The 14,848-nt window shown below is 43.1% G+C and overlaps 1 protein-coding gene across 2 annotated transcripts in view; it reads right to left on the bottom strand.

The window, feature by feature from the left end:
* The window catches only part of FOXO3 (forkhead box O3), a 125,939-nt gene that overhangs the window by 7,180 nt on the left and 103,911 nt on the right, over nt 1-14,848 (bottom strand). For both annotated transcript variants that reach the window (XM_042986925.1, XM_042986926.1), the window contains one exon: nt 11,960-13,395. In XM_042986925.1, the coding sequence (XP_042842859.1) occupies nt 11,995-13,395 (1,401 nt within the window). In that variant the 3' untranslated portion in view covers nt 11,960-11,994. The remainder of the gene's footprint in view (nt 1-11,959; nt 13,396-14,848) is intronic.

Here is a 14,848-nt window from a genome sequence, read left to right as displayed (position 1 = left end):
ATTTCACTCCACAGGACATAAAGGTGACTCTTCTCTGCAATAGAAAGCAAAGAGATTGTAAAATATTTTGAAAACATAAAGAAATCAGATAAATGTTGAACAGAAATACAAGCATTCTTCTAAAAGGGACACCAAATCACCATTCACTAGGAAGACCCTATGATTAAAAATAGTCACAAAGAACACAGCTCCTTATCTGCCTTAGATTTTTAGCTGTTCTTTAGTGGCTCACTGTTTGCACATATTTATCTGACTCTATCAATGACCGAAAAAATAAATGAAGCACTTTAAATGATGACACCAGCTCCCGAGCTGGGAATTTAATGATGCATAGGTTGGGTACAAGTTTGGTAGGTTTCAATGAAGCTCCCCCATTCTTACATTGTTTAAAGTAAGACGTTTAAGTGAACTAAGGTTTAAGTATGCTGATGCTAAGTTTAAAAACACATCAGATTAAGCGAAACTTTTGGAAGGAAAAGGAAGCATACAGCTGAAGAGAACTGCAGCTATCATTTTGCAGTTACTAGGCAAAGGGCCAACTAAGAATAAATATGAAAATGTTGTCCTAAAAGAAAAGAAAATGTTGCTCTGTCCCATCAGTGACTTTAATAAGGAGAAGGTCCCCTCTCTCCCCTCTCCCTGCCCAGTAAGTTTGAAATCAGGCTGTTAATGCAAGGAAAATGAAATGGAGAAGCCAAATGATGAGACTGGTTCTAAAAATATCTATGGATGCTGTCATCTGGTCTCTGGTGAGAGTAAGTCCCTCTATAATCTTGGCATCTGTAGGGAAGACAAGTTTCTGCCTAATTATCACCACTAAATCACATGATGTTCTAAGAAAGGGCAACGCCTCCAAAAAACTCTACACAAAACATAACAACCCCAATCAACTTTAATCTGGAAATAAAACATAAAAGTCCCTACTGCTGTCCTCCCACAACATAACTCCACTGTGACAAATTTGGATTTCTCAGTAGTGTTTTCATCTTTTTGGCAGAGAGGAAAGGAATAGGACCCCAATACCAAATCCGACATGGAAGGAAAACGAGCCAGTAGCATGCAGCTCGCACACCCACAAATCCGGGAAGGTTATCCACTGCTTTCCTAGCTAAAACGCAAGATGTTTGGAGGAAGTCTGCCTGGAAAACACAAAGTGAAACACCACTCTCCCCACTCTTTAAACATAAACTTAATTTAAGCCAAACCTGCAACCCCCAGGATAAGCTGGGGATTAAATATGGAATATTTAGGACAGAGAAGGAAATGAATCAATGCTCACTCGATCTGACAAGGAAACCTCATGTGGCGTTCAGAGAACAGGTGAGGGCTTCAGACTATCTGAATGTTTCCACTTGTGAGGAGGGAACAAAGAAATGCCTGCCTGTCACCATCTCTGCTTTGTCCCCAGAGGGATCTCCAGGACACCAAATCCATCATGAGCCACAACCATCTGCCACCATCCACTGAGGCTTTTGTAGCTCGTGTCACCCCTGGAAAAACAGCATTTCTCTGCGTCTTGGGCTAGGCAGCCACGTCTCATTTGGGAGTGCCAAAATGGCAGCAGATCCCTTGGAGCCCATCCTCACAGCCCAAACGTGGAGCAGCTCAAGAACACATTTGATGGACCCAACACTCTGGTTTAATTTGGTTATTTTTCAATATCTTCCAGGTTCGAGTGGGAGATGAAGATGACTTATGGAAGCACCTGAGAGCCAGCCTGGTGGTCACCTGTGATAGCAGGGACCTGGCAGATTACAACCCAGCCGTCTGCCTGTGATGCTGGCCAAATCATGGCGTCCTCCACGACTGCCAGGGAAGAGGAATTAGGAGGTGCAGCTCTACAAAAATACATTTTGACAAATGATGTCAACTTGCCACTTTTGACATTGAATAATTTATGAGAGAAACAGAACAGGTATGGAAGTTTTGGTCAGGCTAGAGGCCAAATTTGTATTGTTTGAGGAGCCTCACTTAAGGAAAGTCAAGTTTCTAGGAAATATGGCCTATAGGCTGATGCTTTTTAATGGGCAAGTAAATATTTATAGAGAAGGTAGGGATGTCATAGGAAAGCTTACCATAAGAAGCTTTTTATGGCAAAGGTAACACTGGAAAGACACTCAGCTACCCATGCTATTCCCAAAAAAAAAAAAAAAAAAAAAAAAGTTCAGTTTGTATAAAAGCTTGACCTGTGTGAGCACTCCTTTCTGCTACATCCCAGTAATTCCTGGGTTCTTCAAGGGGGCAGGTGAAGCCTGTCTGTGAAGGTTGGTGAGAGTCCGCTGACAAGCCTTTCCCTCCAGGACACTTCAAAATCTGGACCTAGTGTGGACTGCCCTCCACGCAGCCTTTATGCTGTACTGATAAACCACTGAAGAAACGGGAGAAGGAACCACAATCCTAGTGTGTCACAGCTGAGGGATGAAGGCAGGGCTGACCTGCAGAGAGGCACTGACTGTCCTGTGGCTTAAACTGCAGGGATTGTTGATGGTTAATATACGTTTCACTGAAGAATGTCCTATCTCTGTCTTTATATTGGGCAGAGGTTATGTTAGCCAATAGGCTTTATGCCTCCAGGGTCGAATATGGTGATTACCATGGCAGAAATAGGATACATATTAATTTACCATTGACAGCAAAGTTGTAGAGATTTCATATTTTCTTAAGAGTCTTAGATTTTCAAACCACATAGCATAGCATGTAAAATTTGTATTACATCTTTTAAAGAATCGTTTTAAAGGCAAAAGCCTTTAAGTGATGTTTAGACCTTTTTGGACTCATGGTTATGTAACCTTAATTATAATATCCCCAAAACTTAGCTGGCAGAGACCTGTGGGCTCAGGCTCCACTGCCCTCACCTAGGCTCTGTTTCCCACTACTGCTGATGGGTTCAAACCCTCCTCACCCGATGGTCAGGTTCAATCACACTTTGCCTGGTTTGCTTCCCCCACACAGGTGAATCAACCCCTGTGTCGAGAGGAGTCCTCCAGCCCCACCTTCCCCAGGCTGTTCACTACTAAACTCCTAAGCCACTCACCTGGCACTTAATCACATAGTGCTCAGATGGTTACTTTTTTAGACCTTGAACTCCCAATATGCTGAATTCCTTGAAAGCAGAGCAAAACCCCCAAATCGAACACTTATGGAGCACCTATTATTTTAAAAGCAGTATCTTAGACATGGTATTTGCCCTAAAGAAGCATAATATATAAAATTTTCTTGATGTCCTAAGTAGACTGGAAAGTTGAAATATAGAATAGGCACAAAATAAATGTTGGCTGAAGAAATGAATGAACATCCTCCTGGAATAGCCCTCTCTTCCCCTCTGCCAATTCAAATACTTAGCAGCCTTTAAATGCTACAAGCTTCCATGAGGCATTTTAAACCTACTCACATTTGCTCAGACTTAATCTTATTTCAGGCAGAACCTACTGCTTGTGGGACAAAACATAGAATTTTAATGTCCTTTTCTGGGGAGGATGACTTCTGATTAACTTTCTAAACCCTATGTTTCTTATGACCTAAGGATCAATACAAGGCACACTTTTAACATTCAACTAATTTAACAACAATTGAAAAACCTAAAATAATAGGGGTGCCTGGGTGGCTTCATCAGTTAAGCGTCTGACTTTGGCTCAGGTTATGATCTCACGGTTCATGAGTTCGAGCCCTGCGTCAGGCTCTTTGCTTACAGTTCAGAGTCTGGAGCCTGCTTCGGATCCTGTGTCTCCCTCTCTCTCTGCCCCTTCTCCCCCTCACTCTCTCTTTGCCTCAAAAATAAATATTAAAAAAATTTTTTTTATTTAAAATAGTATTTAATTTTTACCTCCTCCCATCTTTTCTGTACATCCTACCATACACATCCTTTATTACCAGCCTCCAAATTAACATCTTCCTACTCTTTCAACTTGCTATCAGTGCTTTAGTGATTCACCACTTACAAACAAGAGGGAACTGTCATCCAGGAAGAAACGCCTAGAGCCATAAACCAGGAGCTGAACACCACGTGTTTATGTTTGCCTGTGTGACTTCACTGCATTTAGGCGCTGGGGGTGGGGATAGTTGCAGGGGGAGGGGTGCAGCCATCCCTTCAGTCTGGGGCACACTAGATCCCTGGGACTTGGGACTGCAAATGTAGGTCTAGTGTGCCAGCCCATCTAAGGGTTCCACAACTAGGTACTGAAGAGAGCCGTCTCCAAAGTCCTCTTTTCCTGCTTTAGATATACAAAGTTTTTAAGATAATCTAATTTTTCCAAAAGTGATTCTGAAACTGAAAACACAAAACGAGCTATTTTAGTTCCACAAATAGTCCACCTGTAAGGTATGACAGGACATGCAGGTGACACAGGTGGTGGCCAAGAAGCAACAATTATACCAGCACAACAGAAGAAGGAAACCAAGAAGGGAACTGAAAGGAAGGTCTCAAGGGTGGCTCTGAGATTAATAGAGACAAAGGACCATCCTAAGGTCAATAGTCTGGCCAGGAGTGTAGACTCCAGGAGTGAGGCAAATCCACACGTTGTGCGGCATGGGTGGCTCTCCTCTCCCTATGCAGCCTACTAAGTGCCTGCAGCTCCCTTCCACAGGGCCCCCCAGCCAGCAGGCAGCCTGGATTGAGTGGGGCTGGACACAGAGTGCTTTGGCTTGAGGCATTCAGGCAGTGGGAAAGGGATGACTTATAACAGGTCTACCAGTCAACACATATTTTCTGATCACTTACAGATATGTTGGGCTGTACTGCTTCGTGATCATTTCTGAACATAAAATGACCAATGGAAGTTCCAAATAATTACAATGGCACATACACATGGAAACCCACTGGAAATTAATTTAAAATTTCAACCTCAGAACCTCTGGCCTTCTCTTCTTGGCTGTTAAATTCCCTTAGGGAGTCAAATCAAACACTCCACACAGACATGAATACTTTAAAAAAAAGAAAATCTTAACTATCCAGACTTTTCTTTCATCAGAGAGAAATACACAGAGGAGGGAGGGGAAGGGGGAGAGAGAGAGAGAAGACATACTGATATACAAACCTTCAATCAAACCAACACTGGCAATTAACGTTTTATCCTTCAGAAACAGTGGAATTACTTTCTGAGGCTTCCATGACCAAATAATTCTCATCGTTTAATAAATGAATGTCATAGATTTTTAGCAAAAAAGAGGTTATTAAAAAAACAGAAAACCTAGAATTACAGAGTGCAGTCCCATCTATTACTGGGAAGAGAAACAAAACACAGCACCTGCACCCAAGTGCACAGCGGTTCTTTAGGGAGTAGTGTGCTTCAGTTCCAGTCTTGGTCCTGCTTCTTTGGGAGGAAAGCTCCCGGGTAAGAACAGCCCATTTTCTCTGGGTTTTCACTGGAAGAGATGGTAAGGGCACAGCGACCACATTTTCGGAATCCCAAATTGTGTCACATCAGCCAATAGGGGGTAAACCGCCAGCCCCGGGGGGGGGGGGTCTATGGCCCGACTTCTGCCAGCACCAAGTTATTTATTGTGGGGCAACCTTGGGGATTTCGGCTCTCAAGACAGCCCTAGGAGGGCTGGAACAGCTCATTATTTCTCTGCATGGCTTGGGATGGGCTGGCAGTGGGAGGGGGATGATCAGATTTCCAGGCTCCCTACCAGCAGGAAGAGGTCACACTGAGGGAGCAGAGAAGGGGGAAGGCGAGGCTTCTCCCTCAGCAGAGCGCTACCAGCCTTTTGGATACTGATTGGCACCCAAGGAAAGCCAGGATTTCTCAGACAATCCTTTAAAGATGCTAAGGGAGCATTTTAGGTACCACATACAAACCTTCTCATTCCATCTGCATCAGAAGCTCCCTAACAGAGGGCTGTTAGTGAAACAATAGCTTCTCTCACAGGCACCTCCAAATTGGTAGGTGGGACTTCTAGGGAAAAATCACCAAAAAGGTTCACCCAACAGGCAACTGCTATACCTTTTTAATAAGAAAATGGACTGGTTCTAGTTTATTGAGGAATGTACTCATTCTTTCTGCCAACAGTGTAACACTGGCTTGCTTGGCTGGCTCCTTTATTTTGTATTAACCTCTGGAGCCATTTTAAGTAACAATAAATATTAAATAACTTTTTAAAAAGTTGCCAAAGGACATTAGCCCATGCAAGAGCTCTGTGGGATAGGTTTACATTTTAACCTCGGGTCACAGATAAGCAGCGGAGGGACTTGACTCAATGACATATAGCCATGAAAATGGAAGCCTGCTACAAATCCCACAGCCCCTCTGCCGTACCACACAGACAATACTTAACTTGGACTGGGTTGTAGGGAGGCTTTTTAAATCCACAGTTCCCATCACAACAGAACTCCAGGGACAGTGAGCTGAAGTGGGTAGCTGGCTCATGTCTTTAGGGGTTTTCTTAGAACATTGGTCCTGGTTTCTTGAAGAAAAAGGATTTGACTCAAAATATCAAATGAATTTATGAAACACTGCAATCCTATCTACAAGGCTCATAACATATTAAAAAGTCTCTGAGAGAAGAACAGATATCATATGTTTTCACTCATATGTGGATCTTGAGAAACTTAACAGAAGTCTGTGGGGGAAGGGAAGGGGAAAAAATAGTTACAAACAGAGAGGGAGGGAGGCAAACCACAAGAGAATCTTAAATAGGGAGAACAGAGGGTTGATGGGGAGTTGGGGGAGAAGGGAAAATGGGTGATGGGCATTGAGGAGGGCACTTGTTGGCATGAGCACGGTACGTAAGTCAATTTGACAATAAATTGTATTTTTTAAAAAAGGCTCTGAGAAACCCTGCTGGAAACATCGAAACATCCCTATTTCACTGTTTAACATGGTAGTCCTCAAATTTGACCACAGAATGCATTTTCTACATAATACCCAGGAATACCTTGAGGATCTGTATTCTGTGAAACACTTTGAGAAACACTCATTTACAGGATCTCTAAATATCAGAAGTATTACTAGTTTTCATACCAAAAAATGTTTTTAAACAAATTTTATTTTTTTTTACCATTTCTAAAAGCTTATTTATTTTATTTGGGGGCGGGGGGAGGGAAGGGCCAGAGGATCTGAAGCGGGCTCCGTGCTGACAGCAGAGAGCCCGATGCAGGGCTCAAACTCATGAACCACAAAATTATGACCTGAGCCGAAGTTGGACACTTAACCAAATGAGCCACCCAGGCTCCCTTCAAAACAAAATTTTAACTCATTTTAGTTTTTGGAACTTCAAAACAATTTGGAAGATGGGGGAAAGTAATGTTTTTTAAATCAAATGAACACATTAATAAAACCAGGGTGAAGTGGGGGATGCCTCTTACAAAGTGGGGATTCTCCACCTTGGAATGAAAATCTAGCATTAAAGCATGCATCTCCAAGTCGGAAAGAGCAAGCAGTCAGCAAACATCCTTCTCCCCGCCCCAGGAACAAGGCAGCCCCCTGGCCAATCTCTCCAGTGATAGCACAGAAGTAGATCCCGTCAAGGTCCTTTCTCCAGTTTCCATACAGAAAGGGAAGCCTTATGAGAAGCATATGTGGCACCTGGGGGAAGACTGTACTTGAGAAGATGTTATTTTTTTAATTTATGTATTTTGAGAGAGAGAGAGAGAGTATGAATCTCAAGCAAGTTCTGTGCTGTCAGCGTAGAGTCCAACGTAGGACTCAATCCCACAAACCATGAGATCATGACCTGAGCCGAAATCAAGAGACAGATGTTAAACCGACTGAGTCACCCAGGCACCCTGAAACTTTATTTATAAGATGTTGAGTATTGAGCATTATGAACCCTGGAAAAAGAAGCATTTAGTGGGAGCTTAAAGTTTACAAGAATTTCCAGTAGTAATTCAGGTGATTTTCACCCCATTTATTCATGCTCCACATAAGCTCTGTGGCCAAAGAGACCGTCCAGAAAGCCATTTATAAATGTAACTGCTTAAAGTGAGAGTCATTCAGGCTCTGTCCCTTTGCCCAGGAAGAGCAGCCTCAGTGCTGGGTATCACAGCTTGCCAGAGAAAAGAATGTATGTAAGGAGTATACCAGCCTCTGCACAGAAAACCCCTTTTCACAGCTATGTCAATTTTCCTTTACTGTTGTCAACACTAAAAGGATCCAGACAGCCATTCTCTCAATGAATGACAGTTCAGACTGCAGGCTCTTTTAAAGGTAAGAATAAAGATCCCTGCAGATGAAGAATTCTTGAGGCTGGCATATTGTAACCAAAGAGTAGACTACAGTCACAAGTGCAAGTAAATATTCTCCATGCAATACCTACAGATTCATATTTATCATACATTATACTGCCTAACACAGAAATATCTACATCAAGAAAAAGATCATGACATAAATAGCCCACATTGTCTGTATTTGGTCAGAATTAGTTCTATTCCCCAACATGAATATGTAACAGATCACAGCATTCAAATATTAGTTCAACAAGTATCAAAGATTTGCTCCTTTTGGAAAGCAGCCTAAATATAAATTCTAAATGGCCTCCAGCACTAGATCCTGCTGTTTTCACACTAGTATACCACTGTTTCTTTTTAGTTCTGGATCATCACGTATCTCTTACTAGGGCCACTTCGTGGAAAGAATATTACAATGCTGAAACATTCTTTCTTGATGTTTTCCGTTCTTTATCTCCAAGTAGTTTAAAACTAAATACTGGGCTGTTCCCTAATGGGGTCTCCAAACGTCAAAAGGTGAAGATGAATGAAGGAGCTTGTGAACTTAGGCATCTTTTGACCTCAAAACTACAGTGAGGTCAAGGCTGCTTTCCCACTGAGAGGAGACCCACGTCAGATACAGGAGGGCTCCGGGGAAGCTCAGCGTTGCAACCACCACACTAGCTCACAGACAACTCCACTGCCAATTTCAAAGTATGTGCACCATGCTTTATAGAGAAGAAAGTGCCCTTCACATCCCAGTAGCTGGCACTCGTAAAAAGGTATGGTTCTTTTTTCTTTTCCAGATAGACCCACAGGTCAAAGGATTTTACACATAGTCTAGGATGAATGACGTGTGTGTGAAACACCCAGCCCTCCAGAGAAGCACCTCTCCACGGCTCTCCAGAAGGACTGTCAACTGGACAGAGCCGTTCCGTTTACTCCACAACTGCAATTTAGGGCCACGTGACCCTCAGTTTAGGCAGGAAAGGAGTTTGGAGAATACCATGGCGACTTGTTTTAAAAAAAAAAAAAAAAAAAAGCCAAACCAAGAAAGCTAGTCTAGAACAACTCTTGGGAAGCTGGGGTACTTCATTTGGGAGAAGAGAGGTCTGAGGTTGTGACTTCAGGCCTGTTCTGTGAATTTAAGAGTCTTCAATAAAGTGATAGACACAAGGTAAGTTTAAAGGTAAATATACTTCAGGTCACATGTGCTCCTGGCAGTTTAGAAGAACAATTCATTCCAAAGCAATATGGAAATCCTACACCTAGAAACCAGACTCCCTCAAAGATCCCATCGTCTTTAGGATGCTTTTTTTCTTGCTCTGATCACATTGAGCTAGTTTACTTTCAGGACATTTTTGATGGCTTTTCATTTTTAAATGAAGAAATATCTTCTCAAAAGAACCTCCCCAAAATGTTGTGAGAAAAAGGTGACTAAACGATCCTAAAGCTCCATTAGGGCATAACAATAAAATGCATTATCCCAAAAGTGGTTATTTATTATTCAAATAATAATTCATTAAACATGTTTTTAAAATGCAAGTATTTAAATCTCCCTTAAAATATTTTTATACAATCTTTTAGAATTATATATATACAAGAAAGGTCTGCTATTCAACTAAAAAGAAAACCTATACTTGAAAAATTACACAAAAATTGATACTACATTTTCTCCTGAACTCTTTTCAACAAATTAGAAAGTGGGTCTCCTTTACAACTCTACCAAAATTAAAATTTACTTGTGTCATTAGAAGCCACAATCACATTCCACTTCTTAAAGGAAAACAAACTATCTATTCTTCTAAAAGCCAAATGTCTCTATTTCTCAAGGCAAAATCTTCACAGTCTGAGTTCTGGTACTGAACTGGCTGGCATGCAAGTGTGTCACCCTATTTAGCTTCCATTACAGTCTTTTTACCATCTCAAGGGCTATTAAATGACTGAAAACAGATGTCTGAGTCCCATTAGGGGCCCGCTTATGCCTGGGAAAGCTGAGAAGCTGCAGCACCGCAACACTCTTGACACTCCCCTTTCTACAACTACCCCGTGAGTTGCAGTGAGTTCACCATAGGGGACCCTTGTAATTCCTTCACCAGGGCAGAGGGTTAAACAAGGCTCCGGGTTTTTATGGCTTTGAATCGCATTTCCCTTTTACACCATTTAAAGAAGGGTGTAAGGAGCTTACTGAGGTTTTTTAAAAAGAGGAGCTGGGGCACCGAACAGACAGAGCTCTTGAACATGGGGTAGGGTCTGGAGGCACAAACCTGTCAGCAGAATACCCCAGTGCTCATGTTACTTCTTAAGGAGAGTTTCGGGGCAAGCTTGTGTATTTCTGCTATGCTGGCTTCAGTTCAGAACACTTCCTATTTTTTCCTACTTAGAGAAAATTAGGGAAAACTATCATGGTTCAAGCCATTCAGGAAATATGGATTTTGGGTCCAGCTGTGTGACCTTCAGCAAACTACTTAGCCTTTCTGGGCTCTGTGCTTACTCTTCTATCAATCAGTATGCTTACCTAATTACACCATACATATTTTAGCCCACTGCAGTTTTACAAGCACTTCCATATACTTCAGTGCATTTGATGCTTAGAATAACCCTGTGAGAGGTAACAAAGGGGCTATTCTACTCATTTTTATAAGAGTGGAAATTGAGGCTCAGAAGCTAAGTGGCACATCCCTGATAGTGGCCAGAAACTAGCAGAAGTGAAACTAAACCCTTGATTTCTGATTTTAATAAAATGCTTTTCTTACCACATCATGTTATATGATCCTTCTGGCTCCAACAGTATTAAAATGCCACAATTTAAAAAAATCTCTTCCCCCTTTCGCAACTCACGTCACTGTTAGGAACCTGACCTCACTTACACGTTGAGGAACAAGAAGCACATGACCAAGTGGTCTCTTTCTCATTCACACAAAAACGGTTTTCAATGTAATCTTTTGCTCTCTAAATGCTTGTATGCTGAACGCTAACTCATAAACATGATTAGTCCTATGGTGAAGAATCTAACAGATGTTGTTTTTTTTAATTTTTTTTTAATGTTTATTTTTGAGAGAGACAGAGTGCAAACAGGGGAGGGGCAGAGAGAGAGAGGGAGACACAGAATCGGAAGCAGGCTCCAGGCTCTGAGCTGTCAGCACAGAGCCCGACGTGGGGCTCGAACTCACAGACCTCAGTGAGATCATGACCTGAGCTGAAGTCAGATGCTTAACCGACTGAGCCACCCAGGCGCCCCTAACAGATCTTGCTTTTGGTGGAAATACTCATGTATGAAAGAGTCCAGAATATATATTCTACAGTTAAATTAGAAGTACCTGTGAATTGTTACTTTACTGGAAAAAGATGAAGAAACCATAACATGGAAGATCGACAAAGGTGGTGTTGGACCTGAGCATCTAAGAATGTCTTCTGGCTGGGTCCTTAACCTTGAAGTTTGTGTGACCTAAGGTCTCCCTTCCTCCCCCCTTTCCATTCTATCCTCATCCATCCATCAAGTAGGGAGACCTGTATCATAGGTAAGCGAGGATGACTAGATACAAAAAAAGAAAAAAAGAATAGAATGAAATATCTGAATATGTGTATGTTCTTTTTACTGGCAGTAAAATTCCTGAGCTGTCAGCAAACTGCAGAGAGGGGCACCTGATGGCCCTGTCTGACTTGGAGATGAACAGGTTGGGAGCCATGTACTGTGTACCACCGCTCCATGGTTCTCGATTTCTCAATGTGGAGTAAAGTTCAAAGTAAATAAAAGTCAGCCTCCCCCCAATTAACCACACTTTGTTATTAAATGCCATAGCATTGGGCACTGACCTGCTTTGCCCACTTCCCCTTTCCTCAGTGATCCTTCAGCCTGGCACCCAGCTCTGAGATGAGGCCTGCTTAGCACCAGTGAAGTTCCCCACGTTCAAACCAACAACATTCTGTGTGGAGATGAGGGAATCAAAATTAAAATCCAACCCATCGGCATCCATGAGTTCACTACGGATAATGGACTCCATGTCGCACTCCAAGCTCCCATTGAACATGTCCAGGTCCAAGTCGCTGGGGAACTTCTCGTGGCCCACGACGGGAAGGTTTGCACTAGCTGAGTACAAGGAGGAGCCTGAGAGAGAGTCCGAGAGGGTTTGCATAGACTGGCTGACAGGAGATTGTTGCTGGTGTTTGACTGACCCAAGGCTGCTGGAGTCGCTCAAGCCCATGTTGCTGACAGAATTCGACAAGGCACGGCTGCCACCGAGAGCGCCCTGGGTTTGGTGCTGGTGGTGGAGCAAGTTCTGATTGACCAAACTCCCCTGGTTAGGCTGGGCAGCAAAGGACATCATTGGGTCATTTCGAAGCATCACGTTCCGGCGGGAGTTCTGGGCAGACACAGCGGTGCTGGCCTGAGACATCAAGGGGTCTGACTGGGTCATCATGACATCGCTGTGGCTGAGTGAGTCTGAAGTGAGCAGGTCCTGGAGTGTCTGGTTGCCATAGTGTGACATGGAAGAGAAGGTAGCTGGCTTGTTCTCTTGGATGGTCTGCATGGGAGACTGGCGCAGGGAATTCAGAGATGAGGGTCCAAACACCGTGCTATTGAAGGAGCTGGTTGGAGAGCCCAGGGCAGAGCCCTTGGCGGTGTATGGGAAGCTAGAGCTCCGCTGCATGAGCCCTCCGGTGGGCGATGGCTGGGACGATGGGAGTGTGATGTTATCCAGCAGGTCATCCATGAGGTTGTCAGAGAGCCCATCATTCAGATTCATGGTGCCTGCCATGTCGGTCAGCCGTGGTAGCTCCACGGTGCATGGCTTACTTACAGAGGGTGACAGGCTAGCTGAGCTGCTGTAGAGCATGGGGGAGAGCGGTGCATCATCATCCTGGACGTCATCCAACTCCGTGCTTGCCAAGATGGGTGACAGGCGGCCACTGACCGTGCTGGCATTGGAATTAGTGCGTGAGCGGAAGTCGGTCCACGCATCCAGCTCGTCACTGCTGCGTGACGTGGGGCTGCCAGGCCACTTGGAAAGCTGGGAGGGACTGTCATCTGCTGACTCGGGGGCTGTCTGCAGGGCTGCCTTCTTCTTGGCTGCACGGCCACGACTCTTGGTATACTTGTTGCTGTTGTCCATGGAGACAGCCCGCCGTCGGGGTGCCTTCCCGCTCTTCCCCCCATCAGGGTTGATGATCCACCAAGAGCTCTTGCCAGTCCCCTCATTTTGGACCCGCATGAAACGGCTGTGCAGTGACAGGTTGTGCCGGATAGAGTTCTGTAGAGAGAATGGAAAATGCAGAATATGAGACAAAATGGACCAAAACTAAGCAGCCAGAAGTAGTTAATCAGACTTATTTTTGAAAGCCTCCTTAGTTTTTGGAGGATTAAAAAGGAAAAAAAAAAAAGATAAACATTTGTATGATATGCTCCCCACCCAGCTCGGAACAATGACAACATTGTAAATGGCCAATTGTGGTATTTAGGAGGTGGGAGATGGTTTCATATCCAGGAGATGCTGGAAATGTACATGCTCAATGACATTGTTTTCCCCAAATTCCTAAGTTTTGTTGTCCTTTTCTAGAATACTATTTCCTACACTAAAGTTCACACTTATATAATTTTATTACCACAGCACTCTTCCATTTTGCAACAAACCTCCTTGGCTCTCTAAGGGTAATTAATCACTCAAGGGGCTACTCTATTTTCTTATGGTTCCCTCCTCCACTAGCATAAAGGCAGCATCTACCTTTTCTTAATCACTACTATAAACTCAACTGGTGTGAATTGTTACCTATCCTTTCTATAACTCCATCTCTTCCTGCCATAATTTCATACCTGTCTGCCAGGTATAAGAAAAAAAAATGGTGGGGTGCTTGTGTGGCTCAGTGGGTTAAGCATCCAACTCTTGATTTCAGCTCAGGTCATGATCTCATGGTTCATGAGATCGAGCTCCATGTCAGGCTCTGAGCTGACGGTGTGGAGCCCGCTTGGGATTCTCTCTCTCTCTCTTCCTCTCCCTCTGCCCCTTCTGTGCTCACACTCTCGTTCTCTCTCAAAATAAACATTAAAACAAAAAAAAAGAAGAAAATGTCAGAGTAAAATTTGCTGAGTTGACAGAAATAGGCAAGTTGCCCATTCAGAACAATTTTAAGTAATTTATATAGATATTTCCCTTCCAGGCAATGCAGTCTGAGCATAGTAACTTCCTTCCAAAGAGTTCAGTCTGGAAAGGAGGGAAAAAGTAACTTGACAGTAGAGAAACAAACACTATCTCAGGTGATCGAGGTCAACATCAATAGGGCTAAGTCATGTTGATAATATGTACTCTTGATCTGATACGATGAAAATGGCACCCTCTTTTGTAGTCTTCCTTCTAAAAACCGTCACCCCAGTCTAACTATGAGAAAAACATCAGACAAATACTAATTAAGGGGCATTTAAAAAATGTCTGTTGCATACTCTTCCCAACTGTCAGACCCACAAGGAATCTAAGGAAGAATGATGATTAAATGTAACGTAGCAACCTGGACAGGATGCTGGAACAGAAAAAGGACATTAGGTAAAAATGAGGGAAATCTGAATAACGTATGGACTATCAGTTCATAATAAGGTATTAATATTAGTTCATTAGTTGTGGCAAATGTACTAAACTTTAAGGTAAGATGTTAACAACGGGAAACTTGATGTTGGGATATGAGAACTCTGTAGTAGTTTTCCAATTTTTCTAT

The sequence above is a fragment of the Panthera tigris genome, chromosome B2 (genome assembly GCF_018350195.1).
Source record: "Panthera tigris isolate Pti1 chromosome B2, P.tigris_Pti1_mat1.1, whole genome shotgun sequence".
Lineage (NCBI taxonomy): Eukaryota > Metazoa > Chordata > Mammalia > Carnivora > Felidae > Panthera > Panthera tigris.
This window is presented reverse-complemented; position numbering and strand designations above follow the sequence as displayed.